Genomic DNA, 20,609 nt, shown 5'->3' on the forward strand with positions numbered 1-20,609 from the left:
CGATAGTCAAGTCGGGCTACAGTCGGGATTTATATGGTACCTACCTAGTTTTTACTTTTGTACCATACAAAAGTTTATAATAAACTTCTGTAAGTCGAGTAGCGAGAGGAGTTTAAGGGTTGTAGATTTCCTATAGTAATTATTGCATAGTAATGTAAATTATAGTACCTAATAGTTAAAACATTTGTGACCAAAAAAATTACATGTTTTAGTACACAAATAATTTAACTTTGGCTCCTAATTAGCTAAACAAAAACATGAACGACCTAATTAGTTTTTTTCGCGAAGTCATTTTGGGGTACAATTTGCGCCATTGATAAAGTAAACGGTGGACTTAGCATGACAAACCGACGGCAATCTGTTTAATTATGTTATTATTTATGTTTCGTATGAGAGAAAAACTAAGGCCGCAGGCACGAAGGTAAACACTGCTGTACTATCTATCTACATAATGTACAATGTAGGTACACATGATATATTTTTTAAGAAATTGAAAGAGAAAAAGTTTCATTGACATAGCACTAAATTATTTAGGGGCCGTCCATTAATCACGTGAGGCTCAAAAGGGGGGGGAGGGGATACGGAAAACCTCACGAAACATCACGTGGGGGGAGGGGGGGGTCTCGTTAGATATCACGTGTATTAATTTTTTGCCAAAAAGCGCTAGGTATTTCTAAACCGAAATTTTTGCGCCGTTAAAAATTTTGGTTTACTGTATTACCTTGAATGACTCGCCCGCCCGCCGTTGCGTTTCAATTCAAAACGCAATTTTCGTTATATTTTTTCTAGTCAAAAATAGCCTTTACATAGACTCCCAAAAAATACACGTGATCCAAGGGGGGGGAGGGGGGTTGGTCACAAACCTCACCAAATATCACCAGGGGGGAGGGGGGGGGGTCAAAAAATGAGAAAAACGACCTCACGTGATTAATGGACGGCCCCTTATGCCGCTATTACAAATTATTAGCTTATTGCCGCCGTCTGCATTATTTAAGTACTTACGTACAATTAAACAGCGCATCGGAATATTAACAACCAAAAACATCCTAACTAATATTATAAATGCGAAAGTAACTGTGTCTGTCTGTCTTTCTGTCTGTCTGTCTGTCTGTCTGTCTGTTACTCTTTCACGCCAAAACTACTGAACGGATTTGAATGAAATTTGGTATACATATGGTCTAGACCGTGAGAAAGAACATAGGCTACTTTTTATCCCGGAATTCCCACGGGAAAACTTTTTAAGGCGAAGCGAAGCTCGCGGGAACAGCTAGTAAATATATATTTTTTAAATTTTGTATGAAATGTTTGAAAAAAATGTGGTCATTTGGTGACGGAATTTTGTGAGTGGAACTTTTTCATAACTCGCGAGAGTCGCGAGTGTATCAATTGGTGAACAATCATCTTTCCGCTGTTTACAAAAACCTCTTTTATGTATCGATTTGTATCAGCAAATTTTGGAGGTTACTGAATCCGTCTAGACACCAGAATTTTCATTATGAATATGGGTACTTCTTTTCCATGACAATGTTATCTGTATGTAGTAATATTTGATCTGAGATACTATGGTATGATTTTCATAACATTGCCGCAAGGCCATCGCCCCCTGTGTGCTTAGTGTAAGTTTTTACGTTTACGTATACTTTGCTATGGTTATCGTATTCTGACATATAATGTGCTCTAGCGCAAACTTTAATCAAACTGTTACGGAAAAATATAGTATGATGTACAAAGTGGAGCCACTAGCAAAAACTACCATGGTGAACCGTTTGACAGGAAAAGTAAGCAGATGACAGAAAAAACGTAAAGTTGCCACTGTGCGAAGAGCCTTAGATATTATGTGGTGGCATGTCATTATTGTTTTTTACTTGAGTGTGTTATTATAATCATTATTTACCGTAAACATGTAAATGCCAAGCTATTTCTGACTTTGTATCAGTGAAGTGGCAATAGTCGAGTGATTGATTCAAGTCTAAATCAATGAATAATATTATGCGATAATGTCTGCCAAGTAAACAACTTTTCTACGTTGATAAAGATGTTTCAGATAATGCGAGTACATAGTGTGAATTAATTAATTCAAGCTATAATTTTCTCACATGAAGGTCATAAATTATTATCATTATCAACATGATCATGTCCTCTTCAACTCTACGGGTGCTTACATAGAGAATCGAGTTCCCTGTATCTACCTATACCGGTAACCTGATGATGATTATGCGAAAGCGCTCACACACGGAGCATTTCCCGGATTTTTAAATGTCATGAGCGCTTTCGCATAATCAGGTTACCGGTACAGGTAGATACAGGGAACCCTATTCTCTATGTAAGCACCCTACCTTCGAAAAACTAAGTTCCGGAGCGTTCCTGACCTAACCGCGACTATATCTCGTACTTGTGTTCCATTAAACGTACCGACGTTGCATGACAGCTCTCGTTTTTGTAAAGACGGGTAATGAAACATTCCCGCTCCATTTCTCGCACCTCAAAGTGCGCATTGGCCAAGTTAAGTGGTTCCCTGTGTACGTGACATTGACCTTATAAGCTTAGTGTTACTTATTGACATTGACTGCATATAAATTTGTTGTTTATGTGATAGAAGTTACCTACGTTATTTACTATGCTGTAAATTTATAGTGTTCCTGTTTATGCAAAACAAAAGTAATACATTCAAGGTCTTGGATGTGCCCGTAAAATGGCAATAGGCCCGCCCCTTATTACATTGGGACTAACATAACACTCTGACGAAAAGTGGGTGCAGCAATGCACCTCTGCCTACCCCGCAAGGGAGTACATTAGTAAAAGGCGTGAGTGTGTGTGTTGAATGGTATGATATATGGAATGGTAAAATACACGAGCAGAAAAGGGTAATTTAAGTTATTGTTGTTTCATATTTAACCCCAATTTCATAAATTTATTACACGGTAACTTCATTTAATAACTCATAATAACCTTTGCTCAGGTTATACTGAAGGCCATTAAGTGCAGTACAAAGTAACAATTTTATAAAAGCTCCCTGCGGTTTACGTTCCTTTTACCGGCAGAACTCTTTTATTTTCAGCTGTATAAAAGGACGTTCGCTGTTTCCTCTTTACTTAGACAAAGAAGTCGTCTAGTAATTAAAACATGAAAGAGGCTAGCTAAAGAAAATTATGGAGACAAATTACCCATTATTTCGCCTCGTTAATAATTAATGGAGTCCTATTCTCCGTTGTAAGACTGCTCATTATTGCTGAGACAGTGATGTAGAAAATTAAACTTATAATGACATAATTTTATGCTTGGTTTTATTTTAGATTTTTGCAGTTTGCGCCCTAATGGCTAGTTTACACAGTGCGAGCTAGCGTACGAGTCAGCCTTCCGAGTAGCTGCACTGCAGTAACTCGCACTATTTGGACGTAACTTACGAGTAACTCGTACGTGCGAGTTGGTCAGTAGCTCACATCTGAGTTACTTCAACATTTTTTGTTTTCACTCGCCTGCTCGCCCGGCAGCAACTCGCCATGACAGCGGCTCGGCCGTCGCTCGCATCGTTTGGACGCGTTCGGCAGTAGCTCGCCAGTGATATGTTACAGTTAAAACCAAGACATTGGGTAAAAAAGATTATTCCGAAAAAGGGGTTTTACGATTTGCGGGAAGATTCTCAATCGCTGTCAAACATACACCCTGTAATGCCATCGGCGCCGGTGTTTCGGCGATTGCTCGTTTTCAGAAGCGAAGTATGCGTTCGTCGATCGAATTGTTGTAGAACTTGTTAACTGCCAGCTATACCCGCATTTACCATACCAAAGAAATCACAAATTTACAAATTCGCATTCATTAAACTGTAGTAACTTATTTGCAGTCGATAAAAAATGCCGTGCGCTACCCGTGTCGTGCGGTGGACAAACGACCTAAGGATGATTTTCTACCTCGTGTATATGCTATGTTTCGTAGCTATGGATATATTTGATATCCACCAATCATATTTATTGGTCCACATAGCATGTCGCTGATAGGACGGTTTTCTTTCATATCATCGCAGCTAAATCATAGCTTCGCTGCACAACATGAATATGCAGAAAGAAAGTTGGAAACTTATAAGCGGTTACTTATCCATACTTTGCCAAACCAGCGCTGATAAGCGGGAAAAATACCCATAGTAAAGTAAGCGTCTAAAAGTTTCCAGCTTTCTCTCTGTATAAAGGAGAACGTCCAGCGCCGGCTAAACTAAGTAAGTTTTGCTTAGCTCGCATAGTTGAGCCAGTTTTGCATACATGTGCGTCCACCGCAAACTATGCACTATGTATGAAAAACTGGCTCAACTAAGTACGGCACTAGCCGATGGATTTCCCTGAAGTATAAACAAAATAACAAATAATCCACTCACAGTTTTCTTCTTATCCGGCGGGTCCGGGCTGGCCTGGCTGCTGGATCGTCCTCGGAAGATGTCCATGACCTTCGCCATGGCACTGGGCCGACGCGAGGTTGATGCCGTCACTGTGTGGTAGTACTGTGGACGAGAGGTGTAAGTTATTTGATGACCGATTGGTACAGTGGCAGTGGTGTTGAACCTAACTGCTATATCGAAGGTCTCGGGTTCAATTCCCTGCCGGGCTAGATATTTGTTTAAAAACGGGTACACTACATAAATCCGAATTACTTGAAAATAACGATTTTTAAAATTACGAATTTCATAATTCCGAATAATTCACAATCCCGAATTTTAAGTTTCCGAATAACGAAAATCACGAATAGTTAATAAACGAAATTTCAAACAACATATTTATTAAAATGACGAAAGTCAATTTTCCGAATATTATTATTTCGATGTTTTAAAAGTACGACTTTTTATTATATCGAATTGTTAAAATTACGAATCCCGAAGTTTTAATATTCCGAAAATACTAATTCCCGAATGTATCTTAAAAATAAATAGTTATTAAGAATAGTGTGTTTATTAACAGCATAACCCGTATACAATTTAACAATATTTTTTAAGCTATATTATTTGAGACGCTCCGCTCCGCTTTGCTGCGCTCCGCTTTGTTTTCGATATCGCTTTGCTCGTCGTCGCACCTATCTTTAGATTTAGGTCCTAAGGTTTTTAAGGTTAAACACCCTAAAAATCCGAGCAATTTTATTGCTTTGTTGTGTTACTTAACAATAAATACTACAAACACTTTTCTATTTACAATATTTTAACTCTATATTTGAAACGCTCCGCTTTGTTTTTCAATATCTATGTGCACCTAACACGCTCCTCCTCGCTTTGCTCGTCGTCGCACCTATCTTTAGGTTTAGGTCCTAAGGTTTTTAAGGTTAAACACCATAAAACTCCGAGCAATTGTTTTCCTCTATATTTGAAACGCTCCGCTCCGCTTCGCTGCGCTCCGCTTTGTTTTTCGATATCTATGTGCACCTAACACGCTCCTCCTCGCTTTGCTCGTCGTCGCACCTATCTTTAGGTTTTGGGTCTAAGGTTTTTAAGACTTTTATGGTTTTTTTGTCAAAATCACGAATTATCACATTTTCGATCGGGATTTGAATTTTTCGTGATTATAATAAATCGGTATTTTATTTTTCGTAAGCTTAAGTAATCGGATTTTTTAACATTCGTGTATTTGACAATCGTAATAACAAATCTTCGTGATTATAATATTCGAAATTATAATTTACGTGATTTTTAGAATTCGGCATTTTAAAAAATCGGTATTGCAATATTTCGTAAATTACATATTCGGCGTTTTCAAATTCGGAAAAAAGTTTTTCGGAATATTTGGGTGTTCCCGTTTAAAAACAGATACGTATTCACAGATACTTGGGTCTTGGGTGTTAATCGTTAATCGTTAAATTAAATGTTATCTATGTATAGAGATATAGGTATCAGCTGTCCAATACCTACCCATATTACAGGCTCTGGCTAGTATTGGCTCCGATGACCGTGTCTGAGATTTCCCCCATATTATTATTAGTGTTTCGCCACTATTCGGGAAGTGAAAAGTAAACGTAAACTTATCTATGGCTCGGCTGCGGATAACTCGCCACTTATCAGTAGCACTGCACTACCTCTGCTATAAAATACAGTTGATACGTCACTCGTAGAGGTTTATTTTATGCACCGTTCAGGTTATAGGATATAATAAATAATGGTAAACGACGACCGAATGGGGTAGTGGTTAGTGACCCTGACTACTGAGCCGAAGGTCTCGGGTTCGATTCCCGGCTGGGGCAGATATTTGTATAAACACAGATATTTGTTCTCGGGTCTTGTATGTGCCCGTAAAATGGCAATAGGCCTGCCCCCTATTACATTGGGACTAACATAAACACTGACGAAAAGTGGGTGCAGCACTGCATCTCTGCCTACCCCGCAAGGGAGTACATTAGTTCAAGGTGTGAGTGTTTAAATATATAACTATGTACTTACTCTGGTATCACTGCCGGGGTGTGGATGGGCGGACCCGTCCCTTGTCTTCACGGTGGCCACCGCCTCCGCGTCCACCGACTTGCCCGTCTCTTTGGCCGGAGTGGAGGATTTCGTCATGTTCTGTGAACGGTTGTTGTTTGTGGTTAGAAAAACGGAATCTTTGCACGGAATCTGGGAGATTGGAGACGTTTTCTAAGATGAGGTGTGTGTCTGATGCATTCAAGCTAAAAATATCTAAAGACGTCATACGTTTAGTATGATCGTTTAGTAGTAATGACGTTTATAGTAAGAATCCGATTAATTTACAACACTGTTGTTAAGACACATCCTGGTCAACAACTATAGATCACTGAAATTTAGGAAACGTAGGACAGCACATGTCTGGTAGAATAGCGCTCTATAATGGTCATCATTGCTTACAGCGAATCATGGCAACCATTCTCAATATCCTAGATTATACCATAACAACAGAAGGGCTGGCACGGGGCGCAAGTCGCGCAAGCCAATACGTGACAAAAGATTTGCGTCGCGCTCACTCACATCGCGCGGCTTCGAGAGCGAGTGGGACGGAAACCTTTTATCACGACTTGACGTGCTCGTCTTATGCCCCGTGCTAGCCCTTCAGAAGTAGGTACCAGCTCACCTGAACAGCATTCCGGAAGCTCTGCATGATGGAGGTCTGCTTGACCTTCGGCTCGGGGCGCGCCTTCGGACGGAAGATGTCGAACAGCGCCGGCCGCCGGCTGACGCCCGATGTACCTGCAAATGAGCGGTGATTAAATATAACTCTTATACAAACACAGTTCCTCTTCTTCCTAGACTTGTTTAAAGTTGGATGTGTGAGCCAAGTCAAGCTATTTACCCTTTACTTTGCTTTATTAAGGTCATTTCCACATCATATTTTATTTCACTTAATCTATCCACATCTTTGTCAGCCTTCCTTTTCTCTTACGCCTTCGTTCTAGTCTCATTTTATGTGTATATTTTCTTTTCTCTAAATGGATCATAGGATTGGTCGTATGGTTAATTTCGATTTAATGGCATAAACAAGGTTTTTTGGCACTGGGGCATTTTGGTTCACGAGTTCATAAAGTCACATTCTATCATCCCATCATGAAAATAACTTTTAATTAATTATGTCTACTACGTATTATATTTCCTTTAACCTGCATGCATTATACTCAATGCCAGCATTCCAGTACACAACCAATCCCAGGAGGATCCAATATTGTTATGCACACGACTTTTAACAATGTGTCCTTTCTGAGTATGTAGAAAAATATGTTTACTACTTAAGTAAAGCCGAATACCCACTAGAGACAAAATGTTGAGCGACTCTTGTTTCGCAATACATTTGGCGACATCGCACGACGTCGTAAGATGTATTATATCTTATCATATAATTACGACTAGTACGGATTTTTCAATTTGCATTCACATCTGCACACTACATCTGTCTAAAGATTCATAATAGTTTTCGCTAGAGGCGCCACTTTGTACGCAAGAAAATGAAAATTTCATATATTCGTGCATATTGTCAAACCCGTGTTAGACGTACAGTCTTGCAGTTCCAAGTTGCGCGACATGGCGTATGCCTTAGGGAGACACGATAGTGCTAATCATTTGTCCCCGGGTGGGTACGTAGCTTTATTTCCACTTAGCTAAGCTACCTTATACGCAGAATATATGCATTAATATGCATAAAAGCATCATGGAAATTAGGTCAAATATAATCAATTAAAGGGTGAAAAAGATGGATTACAGTATTTTCCTATAAAAGGTAGAAGCGTAAGTTATTGATACCTTATTGTGGGCGTATGGAGACACATTGATAGTGGACATAGCTTCAAATTCATATCATCATCAGCCAATAATCATCCACTGCTGGACATAGGCCTCTCCCAAGGAGCGCCACAACACTCGGTCCTCGGCCTTCCTCATCCAACCACTACCCGCCACCCGCCTAAGGTCGTCAGTCCAGCGGGCAGGAGGGCCTTTAATATCCCTGTGCTATCTATTTACATACCCTTATCTATTACACCCGGTAATCATAGCCAAATTTTTGTTACACCAAAAAATTACTAGTAACAAAATTAGGTACCTTCGATATGATAATATAATTTGTGTTAACATGCATACCCTGGGGCCGTGTATGTCTGCCTATTCAAAGAACACTATACAAAAACATCTGTGGACCTACCATGGATGGTCTGCTGGTACATCTGATGCGGCTGGCCATCATCAGCTGACCCGCGCCTGCGCCGCTCGGCCACCGACTGAGAGCTTCTCGTAATAGCTGCATCCAACCTTTGCTCTGAAATTACAACGACAAAAAGTCATTACACCAACCATAATGTCAAACAAAAATATGGTATGAAATGTTACCTGGGAGTAACCGTAGAAAATGTTTTTTATTATTAATTTTGTGCATAATGTGTTTGTTATTCTCAAAGCGCAACTATATTTGACCTTAGCCACTAGGTATTGGCATTGCTCCAACAAGATTCACAATGTTTTGTACAAGCATATCTAGTAGACACTTTACTGAAACACTAAACACTTTTGCTCTTCTAGCTACAAATTACTTACTAGTTTTTGTTCAATTAAATCATAGACGAAAATAGTAACTTATTTTGCTACGAGAATAGCACTTTTAACTGTGATAATGTAAGTAGCAACGCCGGTGTAAAAGAATATGAATAAAATCCTAGTATAACACCTTGCATAGCAAGTGCTAATGCTAAGCTTATTTCATAATCATTTATACAACTCGCCGTGCGATTGGCGGGAACATACACGAATCGCACTCATTGCCAACTTTACGACAGTAGAGATAAAAGCAAGCTCCAAACATAATTCAAAATTAATTGACGAGTTTTGTATGTTTTCAACCAGTTACTCATGTTGATTTTCATCTCATTATTGAAAGAGGGGAATCTCTATGTATACTGAGACTGACCTTGGCCTTATATCAGTACATTGGAAAGGGTTGCACCCCATTTGTATGCGTTTTTGTTGTAATTGTAAAGATGAATGGATGGAGTGCATTCTTTGAGCTCGCTGCACAGGTTTTGAAAAACATAGCTCGTTGCATCAAACATGGTGTATTGAAATCCTTTCTGATAAGTGTCCTTTCTGTTATGTGTTTTTATTTATATTGAAACCAACTTTGAACGAGGCTGTAGGTACAGCTGTTTTATGTTACGAGGCGGTGACCTTTCCCAGTAAAAGTTTTTAACTTAGGTTCAGTTATAAAGAAATACCTAGGTCCTTCAAACAAATGCTAAGAAACCATTGAAATAACTTGTTTTTCGTAACTTGTTTCGAACTAAAGACCTAGTACTGTAGTACTTCATCAAGTGTGTATTTTTCCACTCCTGATGAAATCGTATTGTACCTACTTTGGAAATAAAACAGCAATATCCTAATCATCATCTGCAAACACATTGCCTCTACTGAGCTAGCTCAGCACAACTAGATCACCACAGACAGAGAAACATACCCACAACAAACTTATACCTAACATATTTTTAGTATGTCTGTGACAAACACTACAGGTAGACTAGGGGTTGCCACTTTCGTACTTATGTCACTGATAGATGAGAGTGCTCTGAGCGTAGGATATAAGTGACAATTGAGGAGGCTCCTTCCGTAGTACCTTTGACCTAACTAGAAAACAAAAATAATCTTACCTCGTTTCTGTCTCCGTTCATCGCTGTCCTTCCTAGCGGAATCCTTCTTGGCCTTCTTAGCCAATTCCAGCTCCTTCTTAGCGGTCTGTGAGCTCCAAGTACCGGCGCGCGGCCTCGACTCTGCAGGGTCTACGTCAACTTTGACTTTTACTTTATCATCTTTCACTGCCACTTTGTCTTTGTGCGGTTCCGTTGATGCTTTGCGCGATTCTGTTGGGGTTTGTGCCTGTGGAGTTTATAGGAATATTAGTTTATGTAGCCTATATTCTTGGGAGAAAATTTTGTGGGTCTTATGTCCAGCAAGGTACTGTGATCGGTTGATAAGATGACGATGATAAAAAATATAGATTCCTAATTCTCTAAATTTTATGCTAATCTGATGTTATTGTTTATGGGCCAAATTGTTCTACACTGAATATAAGTAATAAATGAATTAACTACCTTTACCGGTTCCACCCTCTTGACCCAGATGTCCTCGGCACTGGTGGCTGACCCGTCCACCGTACACTTGATGTTCACGAGGCTGCTATCAAAGTACTTCTTATCGTGATGGAGATTCTGCCCCGCGAATATCGCCCTCACATTGGGCCTCTGCTCCTCGGCGCCTTGAGTGCCGAAGTGCACCGTGTGGGAACCCTGAACCTGGGTCCTCAAAGCTCTTTCTACCTTAGATAGTGGTGGCTTTGTCGGAGTAACTACGAACTTGTGATGAGCTCCTTGCACCATTCTCTTATTATCATCTTCGTCGGTTTCCGCTATCGGATTATTGTCATCGTCCACTTCAGTCTTCTTCTTGGAGGGGCTTACGAAGCTGGTTCGCGAGGGGCTCGGGTCTGACTCTTTCTTTTCATCGTCTTCGTCTTCCTCTCTGCACTGGGACAGGCGGCGGCGTTCAGAGTAAGGGTAGGGGGACCCAGCGGCGCGCGACGACAAGTTATTGCAATGATTCATGAAGTAGTGCTGGAAGAAGCTGTCCGCTTCAGGGTTGTCGCCACCCTCGCCCTGGAGCAAGTCTTTGAGCGCCGCCAGAGATGTGATGGTGTTGTAGTTAATAGCACTGGCTAGTTCGTCTCCCTCGGTACCAGACTCGGCCAGCCGGCTCATCTGCCGGACAACCTCGTCTAGCGTCTCGTCCGTGTTGTGATTACCATTCGTCTCCATTTCTTGCGTCTCCTCGGCATTGCTTCTCTCAGTCTTTTCTTTCTTAACATTAGATGCTTGTGATGATTCGGAATCCATTGGTGCGGCTTACAACCGCAGCGGCGCGTTAAAACTAATTGTGAATCTGTTACGATTAAGGCACACGATAATTACTAGTATATAAATATGTAGTAAAATCACAAAAGTCACATTATAAATAGGTTGGTTTAAGTATCACAATTTAAGTAATGTCGAAGCTCGATTTGGTTCGGTTATCGAAGCCGCGGCACGGCCGGGCTTGGCGAGCGGGGCCGACGGGCGGCGCGACTTGACATCGTACTGGCCTGAAACAAAAAACATAGTTTTCAGAGCGAGCGCGATGGAAAACTTTTGTCACGTCTTGCACCCCATGCTTGGCTTGCTAGGTGCCATTTTGCGAATTATTGTGAATATCTATGAAGAGCGGTGGTACCTCAGTCGGGTAAGCACCCGCTTCTCACGCCAGAGATGCGGGTTCGAATCCCGGCGCTGACATGTACCAATGAGTTATTTTAACTGAAGTACAATGTATACCATCGCTCTTACGGTGAAGGAAAACATCGTGAGGAAACCTGCATATCTAGATCTAGCACATCTAGGTATGTGAGCCCACCAACTCGCAGTGGACTAGCGTGGTGGGAAATGGTCCAAACTTAGGAAGGCAGTTTAGACCTTGGGGATATACACAAAGGTTCCACTCGAGAGAGCCAGGTGCAGGTACATACACCCCCACAGAGAATAGAATAGAATTGGATATCTGTCAAGATACTAGAGGCCAGAATCCATCCATGTTATAATTTATTTATATAAATTACATAAATCTTAAATTATGAGATAAAATTATCTAAGTCTGACTTCCAGACTAACATCTAAATTATCTCTAAAGAATCTAGTTTACTATTCGTACCGATACATGTAGGTACCTATGTAACAAGTAGGTACATATAGGCACTACAGATCAATTTTAATCAGTGTTGGTAACAACATTCAATTGAACGATCAACTTCATTCAATGGAATCAAAATGATTTCGTATCATTGTGTTTGCAGTAACTACAAGTAGTAGGTTGTGATCTACCAAATAATGTTAATAGAGGTCTTTTGAATGAATGTATGGTATTTATAAATTATTACTGTTTCTTTACATGAAATCTAGCTTATTTCTTAATAATTTTACAGTGGGGGTCAAATTAAATGTTCCAGTTCAGATTTAGCAAGTTGGGGCCTTCCTTACCATCAAAACTTAGACAAAACACTGCCAAGAGGCTGTCAATCACCTTACAAATATGTCATAAACCATTCTTAACCTGTGTAATAATAGCTTTGTTATACTATAAAAATTTAATAGTTAATACTTAACACAAAGGCATAATATTACATTTTGAATGTCTTGCAGTGTACAACTACATTAAATGTGATTAAACTCAGTGCGACTGGAATGCACCTCACTCACAGATAACAAGATAAGCTAATTACAGACTCGTAAATTCTATGCTGAATGATGTAAGTTGAGTTTTTAAGGCATACCTCACATCTGGTACAGTCGGTTTCATAAGTAGCTATACACTTTAGAACCTTGTCGAATTCACAAAACATTTGAATAAATAGACAATTATTTAGATTAGATAGTTATTTTGACAAACGACAAAAGTATACAGCATGTAGGCATCATGTAGCTAATCAAGCTGACCATACCAGCGCAGAGATCACAGAATTTGATACTATTTTTGAATCTACACAAACATAAGGAAAAAGAACAGTATTGTCAACTGTCACTGTCAAAATATAGGGAAAATTGGTCAGTTCCAAAAGTGGCATTTGTTTTTTCCATATGTTTGTGTAAATTCGAAAATAGTATCAAATCCTGTGATCGCTGCACTGGTCAATATTAGTTTATATAGTATTTTCAACAACATATAAATAAACAATGTTGCCATATGAGTTAGAAGGACAATGCAAGCCTACATAGTTCAATGCTATTTGCAAAGATAGCAAAAGGCCTTGCTCTATGACAGAGTACTGATAAAATCAATGTATGTATTAGTGATGTAACGAATGTGTGTTTTTGGACATTCGCGAATGCGAATGCGAATGCGAATATCTGATATCGATATTCGCGAATGCGAATGCGAATGCGAATATTCAGTTTGTGTTCAAATTTGACGTCATTTGTATGGTTTCGTGGCATTCTTGTTGTGAACGAGGTACGTTCCGTTCTAGTCGCATTCCGAATGAGACTAGCCAATACTAGTCGCAGTTTTTTTTTGAAGTACCTAGTTACACTTTATTTAGCTCCGTAACTGTTACGACACATTGCGACTGTGTACGGTTTCTGAGGGCGACTTACACGAAACATTTAAACGTAAGGTACGTGCGCCTTGTAAGGCCCATTTTTTGCAATAATTAAATAAATAAAAAAAATTAAACAATGTAAGAAAATACACTTGATTACTATATTCTACATTTATTTTTAAATATTAATCAACAAATAAATCATCAGATTAAATCAAGCTTCTTTACGGAAACAATCATTTTCGAAAACCTCTAATGTGGGCCTTCTTAGGAACATAGGCACTTATCATGGCCCGATATTAATCAAGTATAATTTATAAATTCTATCAGAACAAAAACCACGTTTTTACGTAAAACTTAAACAAAAATATGAGCTTCTTTGTTAATCAATCAATTACTATCGATTTTTTGGGCGTTAATAGTACGGTGGCTTAGTAAAACTAAATCTACATTCAATACAAAAGTCTGTAATGATATTAAAATAATAAAAATGTTCTTCTGTTATTCTAACAATTATTTAGAGTGAAAAACTTTACTTTTTTTTTTTTTTAACTTTACTTGGCTTTATTAGGTTAATTAAAAAATATTTTTGAATTTTTGTTTATTTTATAAGTATTTAAACTGGAAAGTAGGTACTTAAGAGACCGTAACTACGCTTAAAGTTTAGTTTCAGTGTTTGAATATAACATTTCATATATAACAATTCTATCTTTCATGTTCCAAAGAAACTATGATTTTGTATAGTCCTGTAAGGCCCGGGGCATCTTGGTAACGCGTGTGGTGGGCCTCTTCATATGAACTTTTCATGGTGACAAGACCTAATGAAATTAATCGAAAAACAAAAAAGAATACAAACAACGCTTAGCTTCTTCAGAATGTCCTTGAACCTACGAAAATCTGTATCGAAAAAAAACGATAATAGTTTGTTATTTTAAAGAAATACTACTAAAAAGTTTGTAAACATTAGGTTGTAAATCGTAGGCCATTTTTTCTATGGCACTAAACATTAGAGCGAAATTTCAACTTATCCGGGCGTTTAGAAGATTTAAATTTTGTAAGTGGGCCATTTTAGGAATAGGGCCATCTCTGGCGCACGTACCTTATTTAAATCTATGGCTGTCTTGCTGTGACACTATATTGTGAAAATACGGTGATTGCTTAAAGAAGCTAAATGTTTAGGTCTTATGACACTATTAACTACCTATATCTAAAGTTTCATTTTACAAAGTAAATAAATATGATAAAGTAAGACTGTTAATTTGATTAAGAGAGTGACTTGTAATAAAAAAGTTACTTATCGACGAATGGATTTTGACTTTGCTAACTTTTGTTAATCATTATTTTTAAATAGTTTTTTCTAAAAAGTATCTACTGATATTCGCAAAACATTCGCACCAAATTTTGCGAATGCGAATGCGAATGCGAATATCCAAAAAAGTGCGAATATTCGCGAATGCGAATGCGAATGCGAATATTCGTTACATCACTAGTATGTATGTATTATATCATAAAGTTTGAATAAGCTTGCCATTGGATGTTGTGGTATATGTAGGTATGTAAGTACTATAATATACCTCACATTTAATGTTGCATGCCTATTGTTATTCAATGTTTAATCTATTATTTAAAATGTCCCTAATGGTTTGAATGTCTGTGTTGTATTACTTATGCCCGCTGGACTGACAACCTTAGGAGCGTAGCCGGTAATGGTTGGATAAGGAAGGTCGAGGACCAAGTGTTGTGGCGCTTCTTGGGAGAGGCCTATGCCCAGCAGTAGATGATTATTGGCTGATGATGATGTTGTAATAGTTAACTTGGCTGCTATAAGTAAAGGTGTTCTATCTATCATGAATAAGAATGCATTTTATGTTTATAAAATCCTTTAAATGGTATAATTTGCCATTAATGTTTGTATGTTCAAACTAGAAGGTTGTTCTAGAACATAAAATAATTCTATGACAAACAAACTAACAAAGTTGCTAAATAATACATGCCCAGAACTGGGCCACCGAATGCTAAAATATTGTGTTAAAAAGAGGCAATTTAGTGAAGACATGACATATAGCAAATAGTTAAAAGTATCCTCCTTAAGTTGACATAATAATATACTATTATAGGGGCTCCCTTTTATATTGCAAAGAAGAGAATTGAAAATTAATTATTTAAATGGATACTAAAGGGTGTTATCTACATGCTATATAAATGTAAATAGTAAGTCGGCCATGACTGCATCTTCTCAGCTTAAACATGGTGATAACATCATCCAATATGAAGGGACTGAAAAAAGCTGTCCATCATTACTGCTAGAGTATAACAATGAACATGAATCCTAGGATATTAAGGACTATACAATAAGGCCATACCAATTTAACATTAAAGCAAGCATATTCATATAAGATTCATCAAGTACCCATCTTAATAAAGATGTAATTGCACTGGACCAAATAATTTAACCCCATGTTTTTAACTGTAGCCATAAAAATTCATTTTAAACAATTGACTAGTGTGATGGAAACGGCTATAATTAAAACTTTAAACATTACGATTATTAGGTAAAGTTGGAGGTAGAAAGACGTAACTAATTAGTATCAGTAAGTCAGTAAAAGAAAAAATCACATACCGTAAACACATCAAAATTACGCAGCGACACAGCTTTTATCTGAACGCAAACATAGTAAAAGCAGCTTCACTATCTTTATCACTAATGTTACAGTAAAATCCGTTGGTTATATCAAAAAATATTGTCAGATTGTATTGTTACGAAGTTACAAGTAATTAAATTTCTACGAAAACTCACTCATTCGCCAAGAGTTGAAGTTTCTCTACTTTTTTAAATATTTTGTCGTTATGTTGGTGAGCATGGTGGGCCATAGACACTTGGGGGTCACTCCGGTTACTGCAAGGACTTTTGGGTTACTGTTGTTAGCTTACGAAAAAATAAAGAATCATATCGTAACTCGCTATGACTCTATTTCATTATAATAAGTGCAGAAACGCCATTAACAAAAACACACACTGTTATTTTCTCATGTGTCTGAGAATAAAACGACTTATCAGACAGACGATGATAATGATGGTTGACACCATTGTTCTGAGGACAGCGTCGCTTTGGTCAGTAAACAAGTCAGTCGGTTGGTCAGTAGCGATCGATGCCCACAGATTACTTGTATTTTGAAATTTTTGAAAGACAGATCAAAATATTTACTTTTATAGGTTATGTTTTTAGTATTTCAATAAAACTACAAATTAATACTGAAGACAATGTAAATGCTTATTAAATGAGTCAATCAAACAGTCCCTGAGCCATATTTAGATTTCACTAATAAATCGAACATAATATTATTACTTTTATCGATGCAAAACTGATTTTATTCTGAGGCTGCAGGAAACCATAAAACTAAAATGGTTTTGATCAAGTGGAGATTCAACTGCCGAGCTATTTTATGGCAAATAATGTAAGCTATCGGTTGAGTATTCTTATCAAAAAGGAAATTTCATACGTATCAGCTCAGTCAAATTATTACAGCTCCATTATTTTTAATCAATATTTATGGGGCTTTTCGTGATTTTAAATACCGGCGTACTCTGGGCAGTCCGCGACTGATGACTGCTTTGTCTGCCTAATCTTCTCACCATGGTGTCAAATCCTAGTCCTGCTTGTCCCCAAGATGCTAAGAAAAAGATTATGTACAATTTACACAATAAGCTTAATGCTAAAAATCATAATGAATTTTTATTTTTTTCAGATCTCACTGTTCATGGAAGATATCCCAAGCTTCACTCACAGCCCGGTCGCTCACATATAACAGACTAATGAACCGAAGCTATGTAGTTGACATCTTGTTAGAACCTATATTCTGGATTGTTGATAATTTCTCCAAGTATCTTGGCAAGGTAAAAACTTGAAACAAGCAACAAGAGTTTATAGCATATTTTAATGCTCTGACACTTTATTTGCATGCTGAAAAGTAGTCTGACAAGGCAGTGCCTATTAGATCACCCAAGATAACATTTCTTATATTAAAATCCAGATTTATGTGCATTAAACATCCTCTATACATATAGATGCCTTGCAACCTAACACTAGCTTACCTGATATAACCTTTAGTATTTTGGAATAGCCTGGATAATTTGCTTAATTATATCTTCTAGAGTTATAATTACTAAAAGAAAACATCAGAAAATGCTCTGTACTGATATAGGAAAATAAAGCAATCAACCTAATAGACATGATAAATATTATTCGCAGGTATTTGTGTTCTGCGTGACAGTGCTAACAACAGCAGTGGTGTGCATAGCATACTGGCTCGGCCTCCCATACTGGTGGGAGCGGAGTCCGTACTTCACAGTTGTCCTGGTGATAGTTGGACATTGGCTGCTTCTGAACATTGTGTTCCATTACTACATGGGTGTTGCTACTTCGCCGGGCCACCCTCCGAATGTAAGTTGATGATGATTATTGTAGTGTATTATGAAGTTTTTAGAAGTCAAACTATGATAGATCTTCATATGGGTGTTTACTTTAAATATTTTTTGCCTGTAAATTGTCTGATCAAGCTTTATGTCAGTCACTTACAAATGAAATGATGATGTGGTGGCTATTAATTTTATATGTAAGATACAAAAGGCTGTATCTTCCTAAATTATAGTTATTAAGCAAAGCAAAAAATAAAAAATACCTATTGATCACTCGCCGCCGTGATCACCATTACTGTGCGAGTGTGAGGACACTATAGCTGATGTGAAAGAGACAAACACAATTGCCGTTTTTCACTGTGCTTTGTGATCAGTCTTTACCAAAAATATAATACCTTCTTCTAAGAACCTCAACTCTCCTATTCCAGGGCTCAACAATCATAGAAGCAGCCAGCATATGCAAAAAGTGCATACAGCCGAAACCACCACGCACCCACCACTGTTCTGTATGCGACCGCTGCGTGTTGGTCATGGATCATCACTGTCCATGGCTCAACAACTGTGTGGGATACTATAATGCTAGATATTTCTACCTCTACATGGTCTATATGGCTGCTGGGGTCAGTTTTGTCATCACTGGCGGGCTGGATATAGGATATGTGGTGTGGCTTAATGATACTGGTGAGTTTGATTAGCAATCCTAGCATGACAGATGCAATACGTTCTCCATCTCGTTCGCTCTCGAGGCCGCACAATGTGAGTGAGAGCGATGCAAAACTTATGCATCGCGCATTCGCGCTCACTTTCGCGCCTCTCGCCTAGTGCTAAATTAAGCTAAAATTAAGAATTAAACTAATGTTGTGAGTTGTGAGAGCTATCCAAATCGAATTCTTTTCAATTCGTTTGAACGGTTTTTCATGATTGCTACAAATGATTTTGCTTGAGTGATAAGGAGCTAACATCCTACTACCATTTACAGGAGGCATAATCCCTCACAACGACCCCAACCTCATCGGGCATCCTGTCAAGTTGAACCAGAGCGGCTTCCTGGTACCTATCAACAACATCGTCGAATACGACTCGGACCTAGCTCCTCGGGAGCACGACCTGCCCATCCCACCAGTGACAGAAGCCCAGAGAATCGCAGCCCACCCGTGGAAGAGAAAAGCCGTCATGTTCATGGCGGTCACCTGCGTAGCCACACTATTCGCACTGGGCACGCTGGTCATCATGCATGGGAAGAACATAAGCAGAGGAGAGACGAGCGTTGAAGCGCACATAAATGTTAAGATGAGGAAAATGCAAAGTGAGTTTAAGAATCCATACGATTTTGGTAGGAAGAAGAATTGGAGGCTGTTTCTTGGTTTGGTCAAGGGTAGGAGTTTCTGGCGGCATGTCCTGTTGCCGTCCACTCATAAGCCGATAGGGAACGGCTTGTCATTCCACACGCAGTTTGAAGTAGAAGATGACTGGCCGTGACAGGGAATTAGGGTAGTAGGTAGTATTAATAGGAAAACACTATTATCACGCATAGATGAGCGATCGAAGTTTTCTGTAGTGGATTAATAGCCAGTTCTATAGATAAGAGTATTTACAGATATACAAATTTGGCAGGATAGAGGATTTGTTTAGTTTAGGTTTGGCTATGGCTATACTAGCACTCTTGATTCCAGGTTTTACAAGCCGTTTTTCGTATTGAGATTGAATATTTATGCGTGCTAATATTAGTCTATGCAACTAGGCATAGATCACTTCTAGTCCCCGGTACTTCACCGGTCAATTCCAAGTACATTAAATTAGGTATAAGTACATTATTATTTATTTACTTATAATAATTTAAGTGAAAGTACGTATTATATTTAAGTTGGTTTTTTATTCCACTAATCTTGCTATCATTTTAAAGTTTATTGATTATACGCTTTTGGGTCTTTTAGTTTATATTTTTATAGAGGTTCTTACTGATTATTCTGTCTCAGACTTTTTAGTAAAGTTCATGATTGAAAGACTGCAAGTCCACTACAATTAAATTCAAAATATTTAGTAACTGGATGTGTACATGAAATTGAGTATGTACATGACGCTCTAAATCTAAAATTTGTCTTCAAAGTTTTTGACTATAATATTTTTATTGGACTTCAACTATAATATACTTTGTATACTGCTTCAACTTCTACTAATTTACAGATTGATAGTGTGAAAATTAATAATGATTCATACACATGTGGCCATATGGACTCAACTGGATACAGATGAGCCAATCAGAATGCGCTATAAACTGTTCCGCCATTTTGAATCATCTTATATACTATTGGGGAATCCATAAAGCTTAGAACCGCTTGGAGCCGAGTGTTCGATAGAATAGGTACTATATTAAACGCTAACAAGACGAGTTGTGCATAGGATATTGTTTTGAATTCGCGGGGAGTAGCTATGAAAGTTTGTACTATATTCGGTATATTCACTGCCAACATTCGCTAATGCTTCCATTCCACCGTGTGACCGCTGATATTATTTAATATTTCTTAGAATCATTCGATATGTTCCTATTTAAGACGTTACAATAGTAAGTAACATAGTAATTGTTAAATGATGATAGTACATTTAAAGCATAAATAGTGAATCTCA

At 38.2% G+C, this 20,609-nt stretch overlaps 2 protein-coding genes across 3 annotated transcripts in view; one reads left to right on the forward strand and one right to left on the reverse strand.

Annotated features, from left to right (window-relative positions):
* LOC105391698 overlaps positions 1 to 16,403 on the reverse strand; it is a 66,653-nt gene extending 50,250 nt beyond the window's left edge. Inside the window, exons 1-7 of one of the 2 annotated variants that reach the window (XM_048632384.1) lie at positions 16,189 to 16,403; positions 10,540 to 11,582; positions 10,099 to 10,324; positions 8,607 to 8,720; positions 7,050 to 7,165; positions 6,407 to 6,526; positions 4,367 to 4,489 (exon numbers count right to left, since the gene is read on the reverse strand). In XM_048632384.1, the coding sequence (XP_048488341.1) occupies positions 4,367 to 4,489; positions 6,407 to 6,526; positions 7,050 to 7,165; positions 8,607 to 8,720; positions 10,099 to 10,324; positions 10,540 to 11,337 (1,497 nt within the window). In that variant the 5' untranslated portion in view covers positions 11,338 to 11,582; positions 16,189 to 16,403. The remainder of the gene's footprint in view (positions 1 to 4,366; positions 4,490 to 6,406; positions 6,527 to 7,049; positions 7,166 to 8,606; positions 8,721 to 10,098; positions 10,325 to 10,539; positions 11,583 to 16,188) is intronic. The other variant, XM_048632383.1, reaches the window with a different exon arrangement.
* A 349-nt stretch (positions 16,404 to 16,752) lies between these two features.
* Positions 16,753 to 20,566, forward strand: LOC125491190 (palmitoyltransferase ZDHHC16). Its single transcript, XM_048632524.1, has 5 exons — positions 16,753 to 17,023; positions 17,315 to 17,462; positions 17,818 to 18,009; positions 18,413 to 18,665; positions 18,964 to 20,566. The coding sequence occupies exons 1-5, from the start codon at positions 16,971 to 16,973 to the stop codon at positions 19,461 to 19,463; spliced, it is 1,146 nt and encodes a 381-aa protein (XP_048488481.1). The 5' UTR covers positions 16,753 to 16,970; the 3' UTR covers positions 19,464 to 20,566.
* The last annotated feature ends 43 nt before the right edge of the window (positions 20,567 to 20,609 follow it).

Source organism: Plutella xylostella, chromosome Z (genome assembly GCF_932276165.1).
Source record: "Plutella xylostella chromosome Z, ilPluXylo3.1, whole genome shotgun sequence".
NCBI lineage: Eukaryota > Metazoa > Arthropoda > Insecta > Lepidoptera > Plutellidae > Plutella > Plutella xylostella.

Bases quoted from the DNA above. Each gene is read 5' to 3' on its own strand.
- LOC125491190 (XM_048632524.1), top strand. From the start codon at position 16,971: ATGGTTTTGATCAAGTGGAGATTCAACTGCCGAGCTATTTTATGGCAA. The intron at 17,463-17,817 runs GTAAAAACTTGA...TATTATTCGCAG, and splicing joins TCTCCAAGTATCTTGGCAAG to GTATTTGTGTTCTGCGTGAC. The intron at 18,666-18,963 runs GTGAGTTTGATT...TACCATTTACAG, and splicing joins GGTGTGGCTTAATGATACTG to GAGGCATAATCCCTCACAAC.